Source organism: Thermobia domestica, chromosome 4 (genome assembly GCF_964235325.1).
Source record: "Thermobia domestica chromosome 4, izTheDome1.hap1.1, whole genome shotgun sequence".
NCBI lineage: Eukaryota > Metazoa > Arthropoda > Insecta > Zygentoma > Lepismatidae > Thermobia > Thermobia domestica.
Window position 1 is genome coordinate 265,515,567 of NC_137457.1, and position 22,911 is coordinate 265,538,477.

At 38.5% G+C, this 22,911-nt stretch overlaps 1 protein-coding gene across 2 annotated transcripts in view; it reads left to right on the plus strand.

Annotated features, from left to right (window-relative positions):
- LOC145684048 (uncharacterized) overlaps nucleotides 1-22,911 on the plus strand; it is a 60,368-nt gene that overhangs the window by 28,761 nt on the left and 8,696 nt on the right. Inside the window, exon 1 of one of the 2 annotated variants that reach the window (XM_081755880.1) lies at nucleotides 18,384-18,446. The exons of the other annotated variant lie outside the window; for it this stretch is intronic. Within the exon in view, the coding sequence (XP_081612006.1) occupies nucleotides 18,429-18,446 (18 nt within the window). The 5' untranslated portion in view covers nucleotides 18,384-18,428. Of the gene's footprint in view, nucleotides 1-18,383; nucleotides 18,447-22,911 lie in introns of those variants that run through there. 2 annotated transcript variants of the gene reach the window in all.

A 22,911-nucleotide genomic window follows, 5' to 3' on the forward strand; every position in this document is an offset into this window, starting at 1 on the left:
TTTGCAAAAGAGCAAGCGACTACAAGGGTGAATTGAAGCTATATTTTTGAAAATGGTTGAGCGTTTACATGTGGCCCTCAAAGAAATACTTCGTACGGTTCAATTTTTGTTTGCACTTTAATGAAATAATCTGTGACAACAGTGACGTAATAATCCACATAAACATCAAAATTATACAACGAAATCGTAATTTATATTAGCATAAAAATTTAAAATTTCATGCATTTCCTGTTTTGTGTTGTAGTTGTAGTGTTTTGCTGACAACATCTTGCTATTTGAAGAGTTAAAGAAATAATAAATTTAGCTGAGTCAACAACTGCTTGAATTTCAACAGGTATTTTTTCCGCTTCTCATTTGAATTTCCAAACATCCTGTTTCAACAGTAGATATTTAGATTTGCCTGTGGTTTCTGTAATCCAATATGGCTGCTTATTTGAAAGTCAATATTGAAACAAAAAGAATAGCCACTTGGGTATTCATTGCACGTGTTCAAGGATTTCCTTTCCTTACGTGAAGGTACTATTTATTGATGGTTTGCCTTTTGCCTATTAGTTCTATAGATCATGCTATGCATGAGTATGTAAAGCTTTATAGGACGGCTATGTCCGTCCGTCTGTCTATGTGTCAATTGTATTAGAGCCAATGATGTTAACAAATCTCTTTGGGGCCAGATGCAACAACATATTCCTACCTTTTTCCACCAATAACGGAGTTGGTACCGGTACAGTAGATACTTATTGGTCCCTCCAAACAGCGAGTTATTTTAAAGGTATATTACCTGACCAGGATAGCAGTGCTGATTTGGGCTGGGGCACTGGTGTTGTGTTTACCAGAGTTATTGGGCAAGTGCAGTGGGACAGAGGACCGAAGAGTATCATTGCTGCAATGTATTCAACGATTTTTCAAAGTTGCAGTTTAGATGTTCTAAGCAGCCTAATCTGTTTGCACCATAAAATATATACAGAGTAGTTATTGAAGGTAGGAATAGTTCACCATTCCTGTAGTCATGGATAGCAATATATGCATGGAAATTACCAATGCAAAAAACAACATAGCATAAAGTAATTGACAATTCAGTGAGCTTGTACTGTACATTAAGCAGATTGTCTAAAAATTATTCGATTTCGTTTTAAAACAGGAGCAACCTGTGACTTAAAATGTTCTGGAAATAACTTCCAAAACTTTTGAAAGTGTATATATCTTAACTTGAACATATGCGTAAAGTGGTAAACAAGACAGCAAGAACTGTGATAGATTAATTCAGGGGTGTAGCCAAGGGGGGGCCCATCGGGGCCGGGCCCCCCCAAATGGTTTCCTGGCCCCCCCAAATGACCAACTTTTAAAACATTATAGTAAAATTATCTCGCTTCATTCATTTAAAAGTAACAAAGTTTATTGACAATTAATAATTTATGGTAAAATAGTATGGAGAAATATTGTTTTTCCATACCGATCGAAAAATAGTATAGTATTTCTTCCTTATACCGATCGAAAAATAGGATACTTTTTGTGACAGCAGATTACACAATTTACTGCGATTTATATTTGACAGTTTGAAGACAAACGTTTTAACAAGGTACTACAAATACAGCCATAAAACAAAGTACTAAACTGATTTGTAAGTACAGTGTATTTTTATATGCTTTAACAAGTGTTTTAAAAGACATAGAGGATGGAAAATTTGGTGAGAAACAATGCTTTTATTCAATTTGGGTTTCATTCGCTCTCTCTTTTATTTCTACTCACGAGGAAACGGTCTTAAATGTAAACAACCGATTTGGCTGGGGTCGGGATATGTGTTACGGGAGACCAAAGTAAGAGACACGCATTTTGGCGTTTGGGCCCATACGCAGAAATTTCCGAAATACGGGGCCCCAAAGTGGCCCTACATGCTATAACTAGGAAGCGAATGACGTAACTTGTACACAACCGATTTGGCTGGGGTCCGGATGTGTGTTACGGGAGACCAAGGTAGGAGACACGTAATTTTGCGTTTGGGCGCATACGCAGAAATTTCCGAAATACGGGGCCCCAAACTGGCCCTACATTCCATAACTAGGGAGCGAATGACGTTACTGGTACAGAATGTTGGCTTGGGTTGGAATATGTTATAATATATCCAAAAGTATGGGACTTGTGTTTGTTGTTAGGTCCCACAAAAAGAAATGTCGAATGTACAGGGTTCGATATTGCTAGATTTTCAATAAGGCCATGAAGTTAGAAATACAAGTGAAAAACGCAAACATTCTTTCGCTCCATTGACACCCTTGTGGTCAGCAGATCCCCCTCGATGGCTCGTGCCAGCTGAACATCTGTTCAGAATCGCATGGGTACCACATACGCCAACTTCATGGCCTTATTGAAAATCTAGCAATATCGGACCCTGTACATTCGACATTTCTTTTTGTGGGACCTAACAACAAACACAAGTCTCATACTTCTGGATATATTATAACATTCCAACCCAAGCCAACATTCTGTACCAGTAACGTCATTCGCTTCCTAGTTATGGCATGTAGGGCCACTTTGGGGCCCCGTATTTCGGAAATTTCTGCATATGGGCCCAAACACCAAATTACGTGTCTCCTACCTTGGTCTCCCGTAACACACATCCAGACCCCAGCCGAATCGGTTGTATACAAGTAACGTCATTCGCTTCCTAGTTATAGCATGTAGGGCCAGTTTGGGCCCCCGTATTTTGGAAATTTCATGTATGGGCCCAAACGCCAAAATACGTGCCTCCTACCTTGGTCTCCTGTAATACATATCCGGACCCCAGCCAAATCGGTTGTGTACAAGTAACGTCATTCGCTTCCTAGTTATAGCATGTAGGGCCACTTTGGGGTCCCAAATTTCGGAAGATTCTGCGTATGGGCCCAAACGCCAAAATACGTGTCTCCTACTTTGATCTCCCGTAACACATATCCGGACCCCAGCCAAATCGGTTGTTTACACTTAAGACCGTTTCCTCGTCAGTGTAATAAAATAATTATGTTTTTTTTAGTCACGAATAATAAATAAGTATATTTGTCAGGAAACCGTAAAGAAATTAAGTGAAATTTCAAAGAAAATCAATCTTGTGTAGATAGGTTCTGTATACAATGTCTTAAATTTTAATATAAAGGTAACCAAGAAACGTGTTGTTGCTTTTTCACCCACCGCCTTCGAACATCGATATGTCACCTAACCCGGAAGATGAAAAATAGTCCCCATCAGCATCGACGACCTTCTGAAAACGTTCTGGAAGGCCATGGAATCCATCGCGGTAGAACGTGGTGGGCGTGAAACGAAGAAAGTATCAGGTGCATTTTGGACTTTTACTAGGGATTTGAAATGGCGTCCTCTAATGCGATTGTCCAAAGAATGGAACAGATGATAATCGGACGGTGCAATACGCTGGGAATATAGTGGTTGCAATATTGTTTCCCATCCAAGGCGAAAAATGGTGTCCTGAGTCATCCTAGCCACGTGGGACTTAGCGTTGTCCCGTAAACGAGGACACATTTGCAATTCAGAAGTGATGGCTCCAGAGTTTTGAGTTTTTGTTGAGCACAGCTCAACTGCTGACATTACACAGTTGCATTGATACTCTGACCAGCTGGTAGCAGTTCCCGATGCACGATGCACCAAATACATAGAAGGACCTTCTTCTGGTACAGTGCTGGTTTCGGTTGTTTTGAAATCGGTTCATGGGACACTAACCAATGATGACGACGCCGTGGAGTTTCGTATAGGACACACTTTTTATCACATGTTAACGCCCTGTCCAGAAATGACTCCGAAACAGCAAATAAACACAGGCGACTGCCGCGTTGCCTTCTGACCCGGAGTCAAAATATGAGAGACCCATCGACCCAACTTGTAGTGCTTCACAAGTTAATAAATGTGCTGCCGAATGGTTTCTCCACACCCTGAATTGTAGTCCCAGTTCCTCTTTGTACATGTGTTGGTCTTCTGGCACGTGGTGTTTTCGGGTGTTTCGTCATCGTCCTTAAACTTGTTAAACCATCGCTGCAATGTCTGTGTCATCACGACACCCTCACCAAAGGCCTGGCATATCTTCTGTCCCGCTACAGCGGCGTTTGACCTCCATTTGAACTCGTTCAGCATACATGCTCCTATGACGCTCTGTGGAAGTCCCATGTTCCCTCTGTCTTTATGCAAGTTCACGGTGTGTCTGAATTGCCACAACCAGGTAGTATGTTGGATATACCTACAACAACAACTGACTTTCGCCTTATCTCCACTCGCATTCAACTCACGATGTGAGGTCCAATTGAACACAGACCTCCACGAAAAGGGTCAGAACTTTCTTGGTTACTTTTATAGTTATGCACAAAAGTATAGCGTTTGGTCCCGGGCAGTAGTTCTGGATTAAGCATAATAAAAACTATATTGAATATAATTTATGTATAATAATAATAATAATAATAATAATAATAATAATAATAATAATAATAATAATAATAATAATAATAATAATAATAATAATAAGCTAAAATAGTGTTTTTAGTTTTGCAGACTAGCAGCAATACTTTTTTTGGCTTTGTACATTGTAGCTGGCCCCCCCTCAAAAACGACGGGCCCCCCCTACACAAACCTGCTGGCTACATCCCTGGATTAATTACAAGTTAGCCGGTTGGTAACATTGATGTTTCACATTTTAGTTGCAGAACCAACCCTCTGCACTTGTTCGCTGGTAGGGATTAACAGTCGAAGTTAGAAGCCAGCAGGGGTGTAGCCAGCAGGTTCATGTAGGAGGGGCCCGTCGTTTTTTAAGGGGGGCAACTGCAATGTACAAAACAAAAAAAAAGTGTTTCAGTTAGTGTTTTTGAGGCCTCAAGAAACCGGAAAATTTTGGTTTAGTTCCGGAATACTAAAAACATTGTTTTTGGCTTATTTTTATTATTTCATTTATTTATTATTATTTTTTATCTATTTATTTGCTCTTATGGATTTTTCTCCATAAATTATATTCCAGCTAGTTTTTATCATGTTTAACCAAGAACTATTGCCTCGGACCAAACATTAGAATATACATTCGTGCATAACTATTTCAATTTAAATCCTTGTACACAGAAAAAGTCACCCTATCTATAAAAGTCACCCACCACCTTCGAACATCGATATGCCACCTGGGGCTAAGACGTACCCGGAAGATAAAAAAAATAGTCCCCATCAGCATCGACAATCTTTTATTAGGTGCATTTTGCACCTCTACTAGGGATTTCAACTGGCGTCCTCTACGGTGATTAACCAAAGAATGGAGCAGGTGATAATCGGATGGTGCAATGTCCGGGAAGTATACTATAGTATACTATAGTGTTTCCCATCCTAGGCGGATGCAATGGTGTCCGGGGTCATCCTAGTAATGTGGGGCTTAGCGTTGTCCTGTAACAGGAGTGCTGGCTCGAGAGTTTTGAGTTTTTCTAGAATACGGCTCAAGTGCTGACAGTACACAGTTGTATTGATGCTCTGACTAGCTGGTATCAGTTCCCGGTGCACAATGCCGCGAGCAGTCCACTAAAACACAGGAGGGCCTTCTTCTGGTGCAATGCTGGTTTCGGATGTTTTGGAACCGGTTCATGGTATGCTTACCAATGATGACGGAGCCGTGGAGCTTCGTACAGGACCCATTTCTTATCACATGTCAACACCTTGTCCAGAAATGACCCCTTCCTCAGACGAAACAGCAAAGAAACATAGGTGTCTGCTCGCGTTGTCTTCTGGCCCGGAGTCAAATCATGTGGGACCCTCGACTCAACTTATAGTGTTTCCCCAGTTGATGGAGGTGCTGCCGAATGGTTTCTACACTCACACGGAATTGTAGTCCCAGTTCCTCGTATAGCTGACCACTGTTCGCCTCAATTGCTGCCTGTAGATCTTCATTTTGTACATGTGTTGGTTTTCCGGCACATGGTGCGTCTTCTAGTGCTTCGTCACCGTCTTTAAACTTGTTAAACTACAGCTGAACTGTCCGCGTAGTCACGACACCCTCACCAAAGGCCTTCTTCCGCCCCCCACAGCGGCGTTTGACTCCAGTTTAAACTCGTACAGCGTACACACCCTTATGACGCCTTTTGGAGGTCCCTTGTTCACTCTTCCTTACGCAAGTTCACGGTGTAACTGAACTGCCACAACCAGGTAGTATGTTGGATATACCCACACCAAAACTGACCTTCGCCTTATCTCCTTTCTCATTCAACTCACGGTGTGAGGACCAATGGAACACATATCTCCACAAAAAGCGACAGAACTTTCTTGGTTATCTTTATACATAAAGACTGATTTTCTTTGAAATTGCCTTTAATTTCTTTAAGATTTCCTGAAAAAATATTTATGTATTATTCGTAACTAAAAACATAATTATTTTATTAACCGGTATATCTCACTTCCTGCTTTACACCAAGTAGCAATAAAAAGAGGGAATTAAATCCCAACTGAAAACTGAATAAAAACGTTTTTCTCCAAATTTTCCATTTGATAAAAAAAGTTTTTTAAAATACTAGCTACAGCATATAAAAATATAATATACTTACTAATTAGTTAGGTGCTATTGTTTTATTGTAGTACAAAGGTAACCAAGAAAGTTCTGTCGCTTTTTGAAGAGGTCTTTGTTCAATTGGCCCCTCTCACCCCGAGTTGAATGCGAATGAAGATAAGGCGAAGGTCAGTTATTGGTGTGGGTATATCCAACATACTACCTGGTTGTGGCAGTTCAGTTACACTGTGAACTTGCGTAAGGACAGAGTGAACATGGAACCTCCAAAGAGCATCATAAGGGCCTGTATGCTGTACGAATTCAAACTGGGGTCAAACGCCGCTACAGTGGAGCAGAAGGTATGTTAGGCCTTTGGTGAGGGTGTCGTGACTACGCGGACAGTGCAGCGGTGGTTCAACATGTTTAATGACGGTGACGAAACACTAGAAGACGCACCACGTACCGGAAAACCAACACATGTACATAGCAATTGAGGCGAACAGTGGCCATACATGTGCAGAACTAGGACTACAATTAAGTATGAGTGAAGAAACCATTCGGCAGCACCTCCATCAACTTGGGAACCACGACAAGTTGAGTCGAGAGTCCCACATGAGTTGACTCCGGGCCAGAAGACAACGCGAACAGACACCTGTGTTTCTTTGCTGTTTCGTCTGAGGAAGGAGCCATTTCTGTACAGGCTGTTGAAGTCCTGTACGAAACTCCACGGCCCCGTCGTCATTGGTAAGCATACCATGAACCGGTTTAAAAACATCCGAAACCAGCATTGCACCAGAAGAAGGTCCTACTGTGTTTTAGTGGACTGCTCGCGGCATCGTGCATCATCAGGAACTGCTACAAGCTGGTCAGAGCATCAATGGGACTCTGTACTGTTAGCAGTTGAGCCATGTTCTAGAAAAACCCAAAACTCTCGAGCCAGCACTTCTGAATCGCAAAGGACAACGCTAAACCTCAAGTGGCTAGGATGACCCGGAACACCATTCTACGCCTTGGATGGAACACTATTTCATCCACCATACTCTCCGGACATTTCACCGTCCGATGATCACCTGTATCATTCTTTGGACAATCACCCTAGAGGACGCAGTTGAAATCCCTAGTAGAGGTGCAAAATGCACTTGATACCTTCTTCGCTTCACGGCACCTAATCCATGGCCACCCAGAACGTTGGCAGAAGATCATCGATGCTGATGGAGATTAATTTTGATCTTCCAGGTACGTCTTAGGTGACATATTGATGTTCGAAGGCGGTGAGTGAAAAAGCGACAAATCTTTCTTGGTTACCTTTATATTTACAGTCAGCGCCGTAACTTTGATATTTTCCTGGAGGGGGGGCATGCATTAATACGCGTATTTGGGCCCCCTAGAAAAAGTTTTTCTAGTCCTTCGGCCCTCTTTTTCCATCTTTCTCTTACTCTTTATAGGCCCCCAGAGCCTGTGGGGCCCTTTCGGCAAGGACTGCGGGGCCGTTAGTTACGCCCCTGAGCCCGTTCCATACATGCCAAATTAATTAAGGAGACAATATTGATTATTCCCAAAGCTATGCGAATAAATATTATTACTAGGACCTCTAATAGTAGACATTTTTTTTTACTGACATGGGCCCACGACTCATTTTTGTTTTTTTTAACTTTTATGTGCTGTTTTGTTTATGTAATGTAGTGAACCTATTTGATGCTTCACTTTTAGTTTAATGTTCATATCGTATATTGAGTAAGAAAATTTTGTCTTAAAATAGGTCCCCGTCGAACAGCGAGGAGTTTCCCTGAGTGGGCAGTTATCCCCTGCCTTCCTGCCCCCCACAAGTTACGGCCCTGTTTATAGTACCTTGTAAAATGTTTGTATTCAAACTGTTAAATATAAATTGCAGTAAATTGTGTAATCTGCTGTCACAGAGAAGTATACTGTAGGCCTACTATTTTCCGATCGGTGTAAGGAAGAGATACCATACTCATTTCGATCAGTATGGTAAAATAGTATTTTTCCATACTGTTTTACCGTAAATTATTATTTATATGTAAACTTTGTTATTTTTAAATTACTGAAGCGAGGTAAATCTTACGATGATGTTTTTAAAGCTGTTCATTTGGAGGGGGGGCAGGAAATCATTTAGGGGGCCTAGCCCTTATGGACCCCCGTGGCTACACCCCTGCATAACAATAACGCTCTCTTGAATTGATTTTTATGTTCCCCAGTTGGATCTGTAGGGATGTCTCCACTTGGGGCCCCTTGCTGCAGTAATTTCTAGTTCTCTCCGTATGAGAATGAGAAGGAAAGATGAAGCAGTAAAGAAAGAAGACAAAGGCGGAAAAGTGAAAAAAAGAGAGAGAGAATAGCGATTGAAGAGTTGTTCGAAATTATATTTCCGAAAGAAACGAAGGGAATTCTTGATTGAATAACCCAAAGCCGATTTCATCTCATCGAGGGTCACTTCTCCTTTCGGATAGAAATAGAGAAGACTGCAGTACCCATGACAATTGATTCAGATTACTACTAAACCACTCTTTTTTTTTTTCCTTTTTTTTTTTTTTAAAAAAAAAGATATTATCCTTTATTCAATTCTCAAAGTCAAAATTATTGTAAGTACGACTGGGTTCTTCGGAGCCTTTACGGCGGGAGACTCCGGTTCATTGTCCCGCTTGCCCCTCCCTAGTAACGGCTCTGATCAAGGCAGGTAATGTATGATTTAGCGAAAAGTTGTTTCTTGATATGGACTCAGCGTCCAAAAGGAGATTCCGTCTTGGTCGTTGTTCCTCTATCCAACCCAGAACAAGGGCGCCGATTTCTCTGTAAATATTGGGGGGGGGACTCATTCAGATGCAGAAGGTATATATGTAAGGATTTTAAGACAAATTGCATTCAAATTATGCCAAATATTGTATATTCATAAATACAATAGGGAGCCCACATGAGCTTTGGGGAGGGGGCCCCCAGGATCGGCGCCCTTAAATAATATATTTCTACCATTTTCCATTTTAATATGAGCCACAGTTTGGAGCGGCAAAGTTTGTAAGACCATCTTTTTTTTTCATACTTTAGTTCTGGAAATTTCAGAGATTTATAGTGCACTCGCATGCGAGTATAACAGTTTATTATTATTATTATTATTATTATTATTATTATTATTATTATTATTATTATTATTATTATTATTATTATTATTATTATTATTATTATATGCAAGTAATAAAAATCTGTTTGCTTAGAAACAGATAATAAACATTTTAGTTATGAAATATTTGAGTTCAACGTCCTACGATTATGCACTTTAGGCTAAGGGAGACGATGATTAAAACAAGTGAATGATGATGGATGAATTGGCGAAATGAGAAAGTGGGAGTACCCCAAGCAAACCCATGAACACAATGTTACCGGGGATCGAACCAGGGACCCCACGCGCCAAAGATAAGCGCTCTACCACTGAGCCCCTGTGCTTCCTATTTTAGTTATGAGTTTATGTTTACGTTATAGTCCTGATCTAGATAAAACATTATTTTAAAAATGTATTCACCTACGCTGTCACCTGTTACTAAGTTTGCCAGATTTTTCCCCCTAGAAAAACATTCAATGAATTAAATCCATGATTTAGCAAAAGGATTCGGCAAACATATATATACTTAGATATAAGCTTGCGTTCGTTTCTGTCCAACTCTGTTAGGGATGCGCACCAGTGTTGCCAATTTTGGGGAAAAGTCGCTAAATCTAGGGGATTCGACTTCCAGGAAAGCGACGAAAAATAATTTTTCCGATTAGCGACTTTTTTGGTGATTTTTGAATGACAATTTGGGGACTTTCTTACAAATCTAGCGACATTTTGTGCTGCGAACAACTTGTCCTGTAATCAAGTATTATTAGCTTGAATCAGTTCAGTATGTTTATTTTCTTTTTGCTTATTTGACTTAGCGCAGGTAGCATTTAACTCCATATTCCCGCTTTGATTGCTATTATCTCTTACCCAATAATGGGAACCAACACTAATCTTTAATGTCCTTTAGCTGACGGGTACCTGCTTTAATGTTCTTTAGTTAATGTGCTTTCGTTTAGAGGCACAAATAATACATTAGCGATAGCAAGCTTATTAACTATAGAAGGGAGAGTAAAAGTGAACTGTGTAAGATTTTTCTTTGTAGACTTTTACTTTTATTCGTTTTTCTAAACTCATTTTTATATAAAGTCAAAAATATAATATATTGTATTAAAAGTGAAATTAAAATTATTCTTAGTTACATATGATTCATCTACGTTTTTGTAGCGTAGATAGTATTATGGCTTGAATTGATCACACACACACACACACAGTGTGAGAGAGAGACCTATATATAAAAAATTGCACGAATATTTTTTTTTAGCGACTTTTCACCCAATATGGAAGTCATTTCATCTCCCATTTAGTGACTTTTATATCAACCTGTTGGCAACACTGATGCGCACGAGACAAGTCGAGACAGGATTTTCCTGAAAAAATTCGAGTCGAGACACGGCTCTTCCAATACGGAAATATACATTTTTCGAGTCGAGACAGCCACAAATCTTGTCTCGTGCGCATCCCAAACCTTTGCATTCAACAGTTCGGGAGACCGTTCATTTTCATCATTGCAATTAATTAAGACATGTCTTCCTTCTTCTCTTTCCAATTCATTATCGTTCATACTACTTTTCTCTTCTTTGAATCGGAAGTGATATTTTGAAAAACCCAGATTATGACAATGTGATCGACACCTTTCCCCATCAGAAAGCGTAATTTTATTAACTGAAACTTTCAACTTTAACTCAAATATTGATTATTCACTTTACTGACTCAAATTTTCTATACCGGTCTTTATTCATACTGAAGAGAGAGAGAGAAAAAGTTAAATATGACTGGGTTCAAACGAATCATCCCAGGCTACCCATTATTACTGCTTTCATTTCATTTCTGAAAGAGGAGTACCACCCAATTCAAACTTGCAAATTATTTTTATTATTATTTTTAAGTACCGTAATGTTAGGACTTCGGAGTATTGAGAACTGGAAATCAGCATACTACATGAAATGTGTATTATCTATATAGCTTTTTAAGTAGTATACGTTCAGGCTTTCTTTCAGAAAAAAAAAGTTCGGGAAAAATGGAAGCGGTTATATTGGTACAACACTTGCTAAAAGTTGTGTCCTGCACAAGGGTGACATGTATTCGCAATTTATCTCAGCTCCTGAGGCGCGGTTGGTCAAGTCTGGAGTTTTGCTTAGTGTTGTCAGATTCTCGGCTTTTAGCCCAACCGTCATATTTTGAAAAGAAAAAAAAAATCGATGCCCTCGTTTATAAGTAAGCTTGACGGTGTTTTGTTCTCATTTATGACTTAAAAATAATTATTGTTAAAAATTTATTGAATCCTATGATGGATATTGTTTGGTTAGGGAGATCTGAGAGGTTAAAGCAAGTGACATCAAAGGTAAAAAAAGTCTCTGCTCATTTTTAAGGAACGTTCTTTTACAAACTTCAAAAATTTTAAAATAGCCCACCCCTTTGATGTGCGTGGTTCTGGATTCGATTCGCGCTGGTCTTCTTGTTCACCTCAACCATAGGTTGGTGGGCAACATTGACATTTTAAAACTTTTTCTCTCGCTTGAGAGAGCTGTTTTATACTTTGATAAGGCCTCTTCTTCTTAACTGCGTCTAGATATTCTATCCTTGGTCTTCCTCTTCCTGGTTTTCCTTCTACCCTTCCTTCTATCAGCACGGTGATTCAATCGGAGTGCCGAATAAGATGGCCACGCATGCTGTTTCTTCTTTTTCCTATTATCTTCATGATCTGTCGTCCTTCGTTAGCTTCCCTTAGTACGTCTTCATTCCTTTTCCTTTCGGTCCATGATATGTGCATCATTATGCACCAACACTACATTTCAAATGCTTCCAGCTTGCATATTTCAGCTTTTCTCAATGTCCTCATCTCTGATCCGTAAAGCGCCACGCTCCATACCAGGGTCTTAATAAATCGTTTACGAACCTCCAACGACATATTTCTTGATGTTAGTAGTCCTTTTTTCCTATTTAATGCTTGTTTAGCCTGCGCTATTCTGGAACTTAACGTCTTTTTCACTTCTGAGGATATTTGTCTTCTTAAATAGAGGAACGTCTTAACGTCTTCGATTTTCTCTCCATCTAGCCATACGTTTGCCTTTTCGTGTTCTGCTCTTGTGCATTTTATCACTTTGGTTTTCTTCTTATTTATCTTCATTTTGCATGTTTTTTCCAGTTGGTCGTTCAAGTTTGAAAGTGCTTCCTGCATGTCCTCACCGTTCTCCGCTATTAATGCTATGCCATCAGCAAACCTTATTATACTGAAAACCTGGCCATTTATTTTTACGCCTTTCTTGTTTTTATCAAAGATTTTTTTTTTAAAATAAAGTTTCTATATAGACGTTGAACAGGAGAGGTGAAAGTCCACATCCTTGCCTTACTTCTTTATTTATTCTTGCTTCCTTCTGATCCCTTCCTATAAGAGCTGTCTGGTTCCTATAAAGTTGGTATATTATTCTTCTGTCTGTAATTCAGTTTCGGATTCTTCAGTGCTCTGTACATGATATTCTAATCTACGTTGTCAAAAGCCTTCTCTATATCTACAAATGCTATCACAATTGCTATGTTTATTCTTATGTGTTGTTCCATGATCAATCGTAGACTCAGTATTGCTTCTCTTCTTCCTCTTTTCCTCCTGAATCCAAACTGGTCCTCGGATAGCCGTTCTTCGATTTTTCCTTCTATTCTTTGTGCGACAATTTTGCACAGTATTTTTGATGCATGGGAAAGCAAACTTAACGTTCTGTGTTCTTCGCATTTCCGTGCATCTCTTCTCTTATGGATGGGCACCAATATGCTTTTCTCGAAGTCTCTTGCTATTTTTCCCGAGATGTACATTTCATTAATAAGATTAAATAATTTCTTCTTTGTTGCTATTCCGAGATTCTTAATCATTTCCATTGATATTTGATCTATTCCTGGGGCTTTACCATGTTGCATTTTCTCCAAAGCATTGTCAAATTCGCACTGTAAAATTGATGGTTCTAATTCATTTTTAGGTTCGGATTCCACTTTAAAATGCATTTCCACGTCTCATATATATAATCTTGCTGCTGCAAAGGAACGCTAAACTTCTATAAATAATAATAATAATAATAATAATAATAATAATAATAATAATAATAATAATAATAATAATAATAATAATAATAATAATAATAATAATAATAATAGCCTCCATAATTTTTCCATATTCAACTGCAACATCGAATGTGGGAGAATATTTTTAAAAAGAAACTCTCTGTGGATAAATACTAGAAATAGACTCAATACAATAAAACCAGAAACTTCAAACTTGTACAAATTGTGAACTAAGTGGTGGTGATCCTGATATGTATCTGAAACATGTTTGTGTGCCACAACATAAGCTGTAATAAGTTTTAGAGAGAAGGGTTTAATCAAACAAGCTGCATCAAAAAGTACGAGTAAAATGAAACCTTCGTTCTTTTGCTGAGTTCTTTCTATATTACCTTTGTTATTCTGTTTTAAAGATTTTTTTAAATATAATATAATAGGGTCAATCGTAGAACAGTGGGGCCGCGGTGGCTCACTGGTAGAGCGTTCACTTCTGGTGCTTGGGGTTCCTGGTTCGAACCGAGCTCGTGCCAAGTGGACTTTGTGGCAGACAAACACCGTGTGCGTGGGATTCCTCGGAGTTCTCCCATTTCTTCCCACTTTCTTCATTCTACCATTTCACTCATTTCTCATCGTCACCGTCTCCTTTAGCCTAACCGCCATAACCGAGGGACGTAAAACTCAAAAATTTAATTTAATTTCATTTCGTAGAATAGTTTATTGGTGAAAAGAGAAAGTTTATTCCTTTTGACTTCAGAAATCTGACAATTCCTAGCTTTATCACCCTGGAATTAACACCCGGATAGAGCTTTAATTTGGAAGATAGCAACAAACGATCGACAATAAAAGCAAATCAAAGAACTACAAGTAAAGAAGAAAAAAAAAAAACCTTACATGTCGCGCCTCAATCTTTGGCGGAGGAAAAAGGATAAGTTTATTACCATGAGTTCGACTCCCCAGGGGAGACACATATTTTTCAGTGTAGTTTAGTATTATGAAGCAGTTGGGAAGCTACTTCAGTTAATAACTAGCAAATTCCATGTAGAAAGACAGAAAAAAATATGTCAGCTTTATTGCTGGACTCATATACTATTATCCACTTGAACGTGCATCCCCTGATCAAGTATAATTCTTCGTGGGTTGCATTCGCCAAAGGAAGTGAGTAATTGTGTAAATTAAAAAGAGATTTACATTTGATAAGCGTCTATGTAACTTTAAAAGTCATAACTGCTGTATATTCCTTGAATGAACAACACGCATCTAGAGCCATCTTACTCTCGCAAATAATTCCCATTAGATAAGGTGCACTTAATTATCGTTAGAGGCGACGTATTGTCCGAGTCGTGATTGGCCATGGGTTCCTTTCTTTTGTTGGAAAAGATGATCTTTTTACAATGCAGAAATCTCTTCCCTAATGAGACTTTTTCTTTCTTTCCGTTTTCAAGGCTGAAATTCGGTGATTGCATTATAAACAGGTTATTTACGGAAGGGGTCACTTGGTCACTTTCAGTGTTAAAGTTATCACGAGATTTACGATGCTTTCGCAGGGTTACCAGAACTTGCAAACAATCATTTTTTCTCGAATTTGTTACATGTTCGTAGCCAAGGGGGCTAAATTTCCTTCCATTACTTGTTCCGTGCCCTGTTACCAATGTTCCAATCGTTATTCCAGGAAAGTTTTGCACCTCCAGAGTTAATCAACTGCCCCCTCCAAAACTAAAATAAACTGGAATAACAGATAACTCTTAAGGACATCATGTCCTTCAGCAAATAGTATCCCAGTGCAGCATTCTTTTGATTTTGCCCCTCCAGACTAAATTTTCTAGCCTGTTTCTTAAATCTCAGAAAAGAAAGCCTAAACAAAACGCTATGGTCTGAAATGCCTAAAAGATTTTTAAATTCTGTATTAAAGATATGTGGCTGAAGAAAAACGTTTTGGCACCTACTATAGGTGTGATGAGTTACTTTCATTAGGTGGGTCCATTTAGTTGCAGTGCGATATCTAATTTTAATTTTAATTAGCTCAAAATTTCGTCCAATTTTTGTCCATTTTTGTCTACCCTAGAAATTTTTTTTTACTATTTAAATAAACGAGAGAGGGTCATTTCAAAATTTGGCCATTTCGATCACTTGTAGTGCGATAACTTCAAATTCACTGAGAATTTTGCTCAGAATTTTGCTTGCTCAGAATTTTCTCCAATTTTTGCTCATTTTTGTCCAACCAAGAAAAATGTTGTATCATTCAAATAAAAGAGGAAGGACCATTTGAAAATTTGCCCACTTCGATCACCTGGAGATGTGGCACTACAGGTGATCGAAGTGACCGAAATTTTGAAATGACCCTCCCTCGTTTATTTGAATGGTACAAAATTTCTCCTTGGTTGGACAAAATTGGACAAAATTCTGAGCTAGTTAAAATTTGAGTTTGAAGATGTCTCACTACAGGTGATTGCAGTGGCCAAACTTTGAAATCGCACTGGAAATGTACACTGAGAAAAAATTGTAATTAAAAAAAAAAAAAAATAGGTTACATGCGTAATTCCTGTAGTTTTTGGACTTAACGTACAGCAGACGTATAACTGAAAATGCATGTTTTATAATACTTTCTGTATAAGTGTTCCATCTATACGTACTTTCTGTATGAAACAATGTAGGCGGTCAGGATCTCACATAAAAATGGACGTATGTAACATATAGCTGACGAAGGTAACATAAGTATATGCATGTGATATACGGAAAACTGTTAGATATCAGACATCCTGCAACGGCTTGATGTAACATCTAAAGGCAGTGCCTATGTAGCATACGAATAAGGTATGCTCCGTACTGATTTCTATAGTAAGTAAGAGGATACCGTATATTTGTACAATATACCGCTGTCCGGAGAATGGATTTTTCTCTGTGTACGGCATATCTCTTCAGGAAAATAAGTTAAACAGGGGTTAGACCCCTGTCATCCATACCGTTGGAGGAAAGCCTTTGGGATACCTCCCAAATGGATGAGTAAGACGTGTTTTGGGCAGGGGCGTTATTTAGGGGACAGAAGGGGGCAATTACTCCCAAGAGTTGGAGGAAAACATATTTTAATCGATTGTCTACTAATATACTAGTACAAAACGTGAGTCTTATGTCGGTGGTGCACCTGCACCAATTTTGGGGTCCAGGAGGTGATTGCTTGAGCGTATGTTTGGTACCTCTAAACGCTCGTTGAACTACGAGAAGGTAAGCGGGGCCAGGATTGAAGGCCCCAGGCCATCCCAGGGTTTCTTGTTTCGGATTGGACTTTGCCGGACTGTGGTCATATCTAACTTGGGCTATGTTATCCAAGTGAGAGACGGGCTTGCCTTATAACGCTCGGTGCCATCATCGCATATGATGCTGGCCCTTACTTCTTACGGAGGCCGCTGACCGCAAGAGCTGAGTGAAAAACGATACTGGGGAAACACAGTGCAGGCGATTTCTTCCTAAGTCCCTTATAAGCACTTCATGGGTCTGCTAAAAGAGTAATCTGGCCTTATACGGTGACTCTTGATGGTGACCATAAATAGTGTGGGTAGACACTCTCTTCACTCCGTACCGAATGAGCGTAATCTCTCGTCGCAAACCTTTTTCCAAAAGATTATTAGAAAAATAATAAATAAATAAATAAATAAAAACTTTTAACATCTGCTGCAATGGATACCGCCCATTGTTCTATGGAACATACGCATTTTTTTTTATTTTCTCTCATATTCATCAATATTTATTCGTGTCGCCCGCAGAAATTTATTCATTTTTAAATACGTCTTTCGATACCGATTGCTTAATTTTACATGGGTCTCCAATCTTCGCGCTGAAGCGCAAAATACCTGTTAAGAACTTCATTAGTGGTAAATATAGATGTGAAAAAAATTATTGAGAAGGGTAGATGATTCCTAAACGCAAAATTTTCGTTACTGATGTAACATCGCAAAATAAGTACTGGTATGTGATAGCGAACATCAGAAAGTAAAACAAATTTTGAATTGCATTGACGCAAACCATTAAAGAATAAGGTCCTTGTGCATATTCCAAATCGTAGTGTCTTATAATCCCATCGCATTTATATAATATGTATAAAAAACAATTTTAAGGGGTTAGTGATAGAGCGTCCATCTCTGGTGCATGGGGTTCCTGCTTCGATTCCAGCTCTCGTCAAGTGAACTTTGAGATAGAGAAATACCGTGTGCGTGGGTTCTTCTGTTTCCTCCCACTTCCTTCATTCCACCATTATCATTCATTACATCCTCACCCCCTCGTTTAGCCTCAGATCGTTAAGGTTTGATAATAATAATAACTTTAAAAAACATATTCAAAAAATCTTGTTCCGTGCACTGGCAACATTTGTTGATAATGTGTTTTTTTCTTTTCTTTCTTTTTCTTCTTCCTTTACTGTCCATGAAGAATGGGTGTCGATTTAGGGGATTGGTACTTTGAAGTAATTTCCCAGAACACGATCAGAAGAAGCATCTTAGATTCTGCTTTTCTTATATTTTTTTTTTTCTTATTTCTATGAAAAATAAACTAATTTTAAATAAATGGATATTAATCTTATGTATCCGGAAGAAATTAACACACAGACGAGCTAAAACTTTTGGGAGAATCCCTGGAAAAGAAAAAAATAAACAATTCCAAGTAATTGCACTTTTGTAATAGTAGTAGCAAATTTTTTCACGTATATAAATACGCGAAGTCATTAATGTTGATACAAGTTTTCTTAACATCTTCGAATATAGTACTTACTCTCCTCTTACCTTAAGGTTGAAGAATAAAACCATGGCCTTCAAGACAGCTGTAAGTATTTTTCGTTTCTCTACTTACCGTACATTGGTGCAATACTTTATAGTTTTGATCTCATAACTTTGTAAAATATTCTTGAAGACAACATTTCAACAAAAATAACCACTATGCATTTTATTACTGCGTATCAATACTAGTAGTTTTAAATTGGCAAATTGCTTGCACAGTTGAGAGAGAAAAAATGAATTTTTTAAGTTTAACGTTCCACGATTATGCCGGTTAGGCTAAAGGAGACGGTGATAATGAGAAATGAGTGAAATGAAGAAAGTGGGAGGAAACGGGAGAACCCTGAGAAACCCCACGAGCACGGTGTTTGTCCACCACAAAGTCCACACGGCGCGAGCTGGGATCGAACAAGGGACCCCAAGCACCGGAGGTGAGCGCTCTACCACTGAGCCACCGCGCCCCCCACAATTGAGGGAGAATTTTATCGTTGGAAGCATGCTATGCTTCTGAAGATAAAATTAAATGCTCTGTACAATGAATAAAAGAAAATAATAATAATAAACGCACGGATTAATCTCTAATTATTGATTCTGGTCTTTGGACAAAGTTTGATTATTTATCTCTTCAAGTGGATTCAATTATTATAAATGTTGGCGCTCCTTACAAAATACATTGAAAAGAAAGTTTTACTCACAGTCGAGTCTTTACACTTACCACAACGCCTCTAACAGTATAAAATAAGTATTTAGATTCATCTACGAACATTTAATGGTGTAATTTTTGGGTCGGAACTCGCTCATTCCTTCTTTGGCTTTTATTTATTCTAAAGTCATCGTGGCGCAGTTGCTAAAACATCTACCGATTAAGCGATTTGTGTAACAACGTACTCCTGGTTGTTCATATACAGTACATTACCGGCATTCACTCATTCTCTGTCAAATTGGTATTTGAAGGGGGTGTGTGATAAAGATAGCCGAAGTGGAAGTTCTTGAACGGGCGGGAAGGACTATAGTGCAACACAATTTTAGGTGCTAAACCTAACTTATTTGAAAATTGAAATGACTTTTAACTAAATACACTGGAAATTGAAAAGAATTTACACGTAGTTAACACTTAAGTGCAATGTTACTTTCATGCATATTTGCGGGCAGTAGCATCATGTCAGATTTTGCCACGGAGAGGGGGGCAAAGTGATCCATCGACATTAGAGTTTCGATATTTTATTACTATGTTAGTATATATTCGATTAAAAAGGATGGACTTTTGAAACTCAGGAGGGATAATTTTCCCCTGCCCTTCTCAAACGAAGCCCCTGCTTGCGGGGTGGCTTTATCCTCCACCTCTCTTTAGCTAAGATAAATTTAATTGCTATTATATGTGGTTGTTGTGCATTACACATCCTTAAGTAGCCAATAGTGTCCACATTCCAATGCAGCTCTCTCACATTTTTATTTTGTCTCCTATCAGACAGTTAAAAAAAATAGGAAAAAGAAAAAAACAAAGAAAGAAAGTCTGCCTAAGTGATACAATAAATAAGAAGTGAAATGCGTATCAACTACCTAGGTATGAAAAACTAGTAAATTTACTCTTAAAAAAAACTAGTAGATTTACTAGAAACTAGTAAATCTTCGTAGGAATTAATCATTTAAATCTTTCGTGAAACATTACTTGTGAAACAGTGAACTAAACATTGCTACTGGTGTGCTATTTGTCAGACATGAAGGGTTTAAGACAAGATCAAGCAATATTTTGTTTTAGTGTCTACATGACTGTCACATACACTTATTCCATGCTAGTAGTAAATTTTCTTTACGTCAGACGTCAGAGTTATGGAATTTACCTTGGAGTGTTTCTATCACGTATATAAATATTAATATCTTACTACAAACCGTATATAAATATTAATATCAACATATAACAGATCACGCAATAGACTTGAAGCTAACGTAAATACAGGGTGTTTCAAAATGAATATCGAGGTTTGAGGGCTTTGTAGTATTTATTACATGTAACGTACAATTACAAATAATACTTCAAATATAAAAATGTAACTTAAAGAGTTTTTGCTACAAGTGTTCAATGTGAAAAAATGAAATGAAATTTTTGAGTTTTACGTCCCACGATTATGCCGGTTAGGCTAAAGGAGACGGTGATGATGAGAGATGAATGAAATGGTGGAATGAAGAAAGAGGGAGGAAACGGGAGGACCCCGGAAAACCCACGCACACGGTGTTTGTCCACCACAAATCAATGTGAACACCATTCGTCACACGGCACATATCAAGTCGATAGGCGAGTTCTTCCCAAATCTTGATCAATGTGTTTGGAGTAATTGTTGCAACAACTGCTTCAATCCTCTTGCTTAAGTCAGGTAGATGAGCTGGTAGCGGAGGCACATATTCATGATCCTTTATGAATCCCCAAAGATGAAAATCGCATGGCTTCAGATCTGGTGAACGTGGAGGCCATGCGAAACAAGCTCTGTCATTCAGTCCCCTGTGGGCAATCCAGCGGGCGGGAACAACGTCGTTTAACCAATCGTGTACTTCGTTATGCCAGTGAGGTAGCCACACCATCTTGCTGCCAAATGAAGTTCTCTGGTTAACCTTCTTTCAATTGAAGAAACAGCCATAGTTGTTGCGCATCAAGATAAGAAGCACCAGTTACATTTTCATTATCTCTTTCTGCCTATTAGTCGCCATCTTTGCTACTATCGCTTTCTAACGGCAGACAGAGGAAACTGCATGCGCAAGCGTGTGTATAAAACTACTTGAGTTGTTCTTTCATTTTATGTATTATTTACAATTGTAAATTTATTGTACTAAATAGTAGAGAGCCTTAATATCCTGATATTCATTATGAAACACCCTGTAATAGGATAAAACCAGTCAAAAATTATGAATTTTGTTTTTTTTTATAAAACCCATGAAACAAAGAAATTTTATTTTTTTTTTTAAATCAATACTTTTAGTCTGCTTGATACAGTTTGACACAAAATTTAGAAATCCTAATAATATACGTCAAAGTTTCAGTCTGTGCGTCACGCTATTAAATGTCGCTACCTGCGCTCACACTTGCTTATCTGAGCTACTAGATGTCGCATACCTGCGCTATCACTTGCACGCCTGACGCTAATAGATGCAACTACCTGTAATATCACCTTTCTTGTAGAAATACTTCGTGCCTAATCTTTTAGCATACGTGCCTTTGGCGTGTAAGAACCACATTTGGTTCCCGGCAGGAGCTCATGTGGCTTCGGATCCCGTATTAAGCTGTAGGTCCACGTCTCATATAGCCTCGCTGCTGAAAGAACGCCAAACTATAAAATCAAATATCCTTGTTTGTATAAAGAAGATCTTGTAAAATTGCATAAATTGGTATGGAATTTCGGGTGGTTTGTAGGCAAACTCAAAAATAAATAAATAAATTTATTAAACGTAAACAATTAGTGTTTTTAATTAAGCGCCATTTTAACCAGTGTACAACGAGCCGAAAGCTCGGAGGAACAACTTGTATAATAATAAAATAAAAGTTTTGATGCACGGTTGCCAACTTTTCGGTGAGTGATATAGAGTATGGTTTATACGTTAAATGAGAATCATTAATATTTTGACTTCAACAAGACTTACACTATTGCATATTTATTAGATTCCCAGCGGCTGTTATAAGATACTATTACGTCCATCCATTTATTAAGCACAATAACTCTTGAACGAAAGCGAAATTTGATTATTTATTTATTTATTTATTGTAATAGACAGTTGGAGCAATTATTTCGGACGAGTTTGTTAGTGGATGTTAATCTGGATAACTAGGTCGTTAACGGTTGCTACCCACATCCCGTTTAAAGTAAGGGACCCACAGTGGCTCAATAGTAGAGCGTTTATGTCTGGTGCGTGGAGTCCCTAGTTCGAGCACAGCTCGCCCCAAGTGGACTTTGTGGTGGACAAACACCGTGTTCATGGGTTTTCTCGAGGCTCTCCCGTTTCCTCCCAGTTTATTCATTGCACTATTGCATTCATTTTTCATAGTCAGAATCTCCTTTGGCCTAGCTGAGATATTTGTGGGACGTAAAACTGAAAGATTTCACGTCATCTCGTTTAAAACATTCCCCTAGTTTCTATGCGACCTACAGAGTAGCAAAGAAGTGTTAATTGTTTATAATAACATGATATTGAAATGAGTGATATTTTAAACCAGTGGTTCTCAACCTTTTTTGACTAACGATATATATTTTACTGAATGCCCAGTACATCGATCGCGACACACTTGTTTGATATTTTTATTATAAATAATAATAATAATATATATTATAATAGTGAAATCTGTTACCAAGGGCGCCCATGTTGTGGTTTCCAAGGGGAGCCAAGTATAAGCGACATTTCAAATGTAGTCTCAAATTTTGCTGTCACTATTCTAAAATATCTATTGGGTATTCAATTTTCCGAAGCACAATTTCCTCTAGGGGGAGCGCCCCACCTTGTCCCCCCCTGATGGGCGCTCTTGCCTGTTA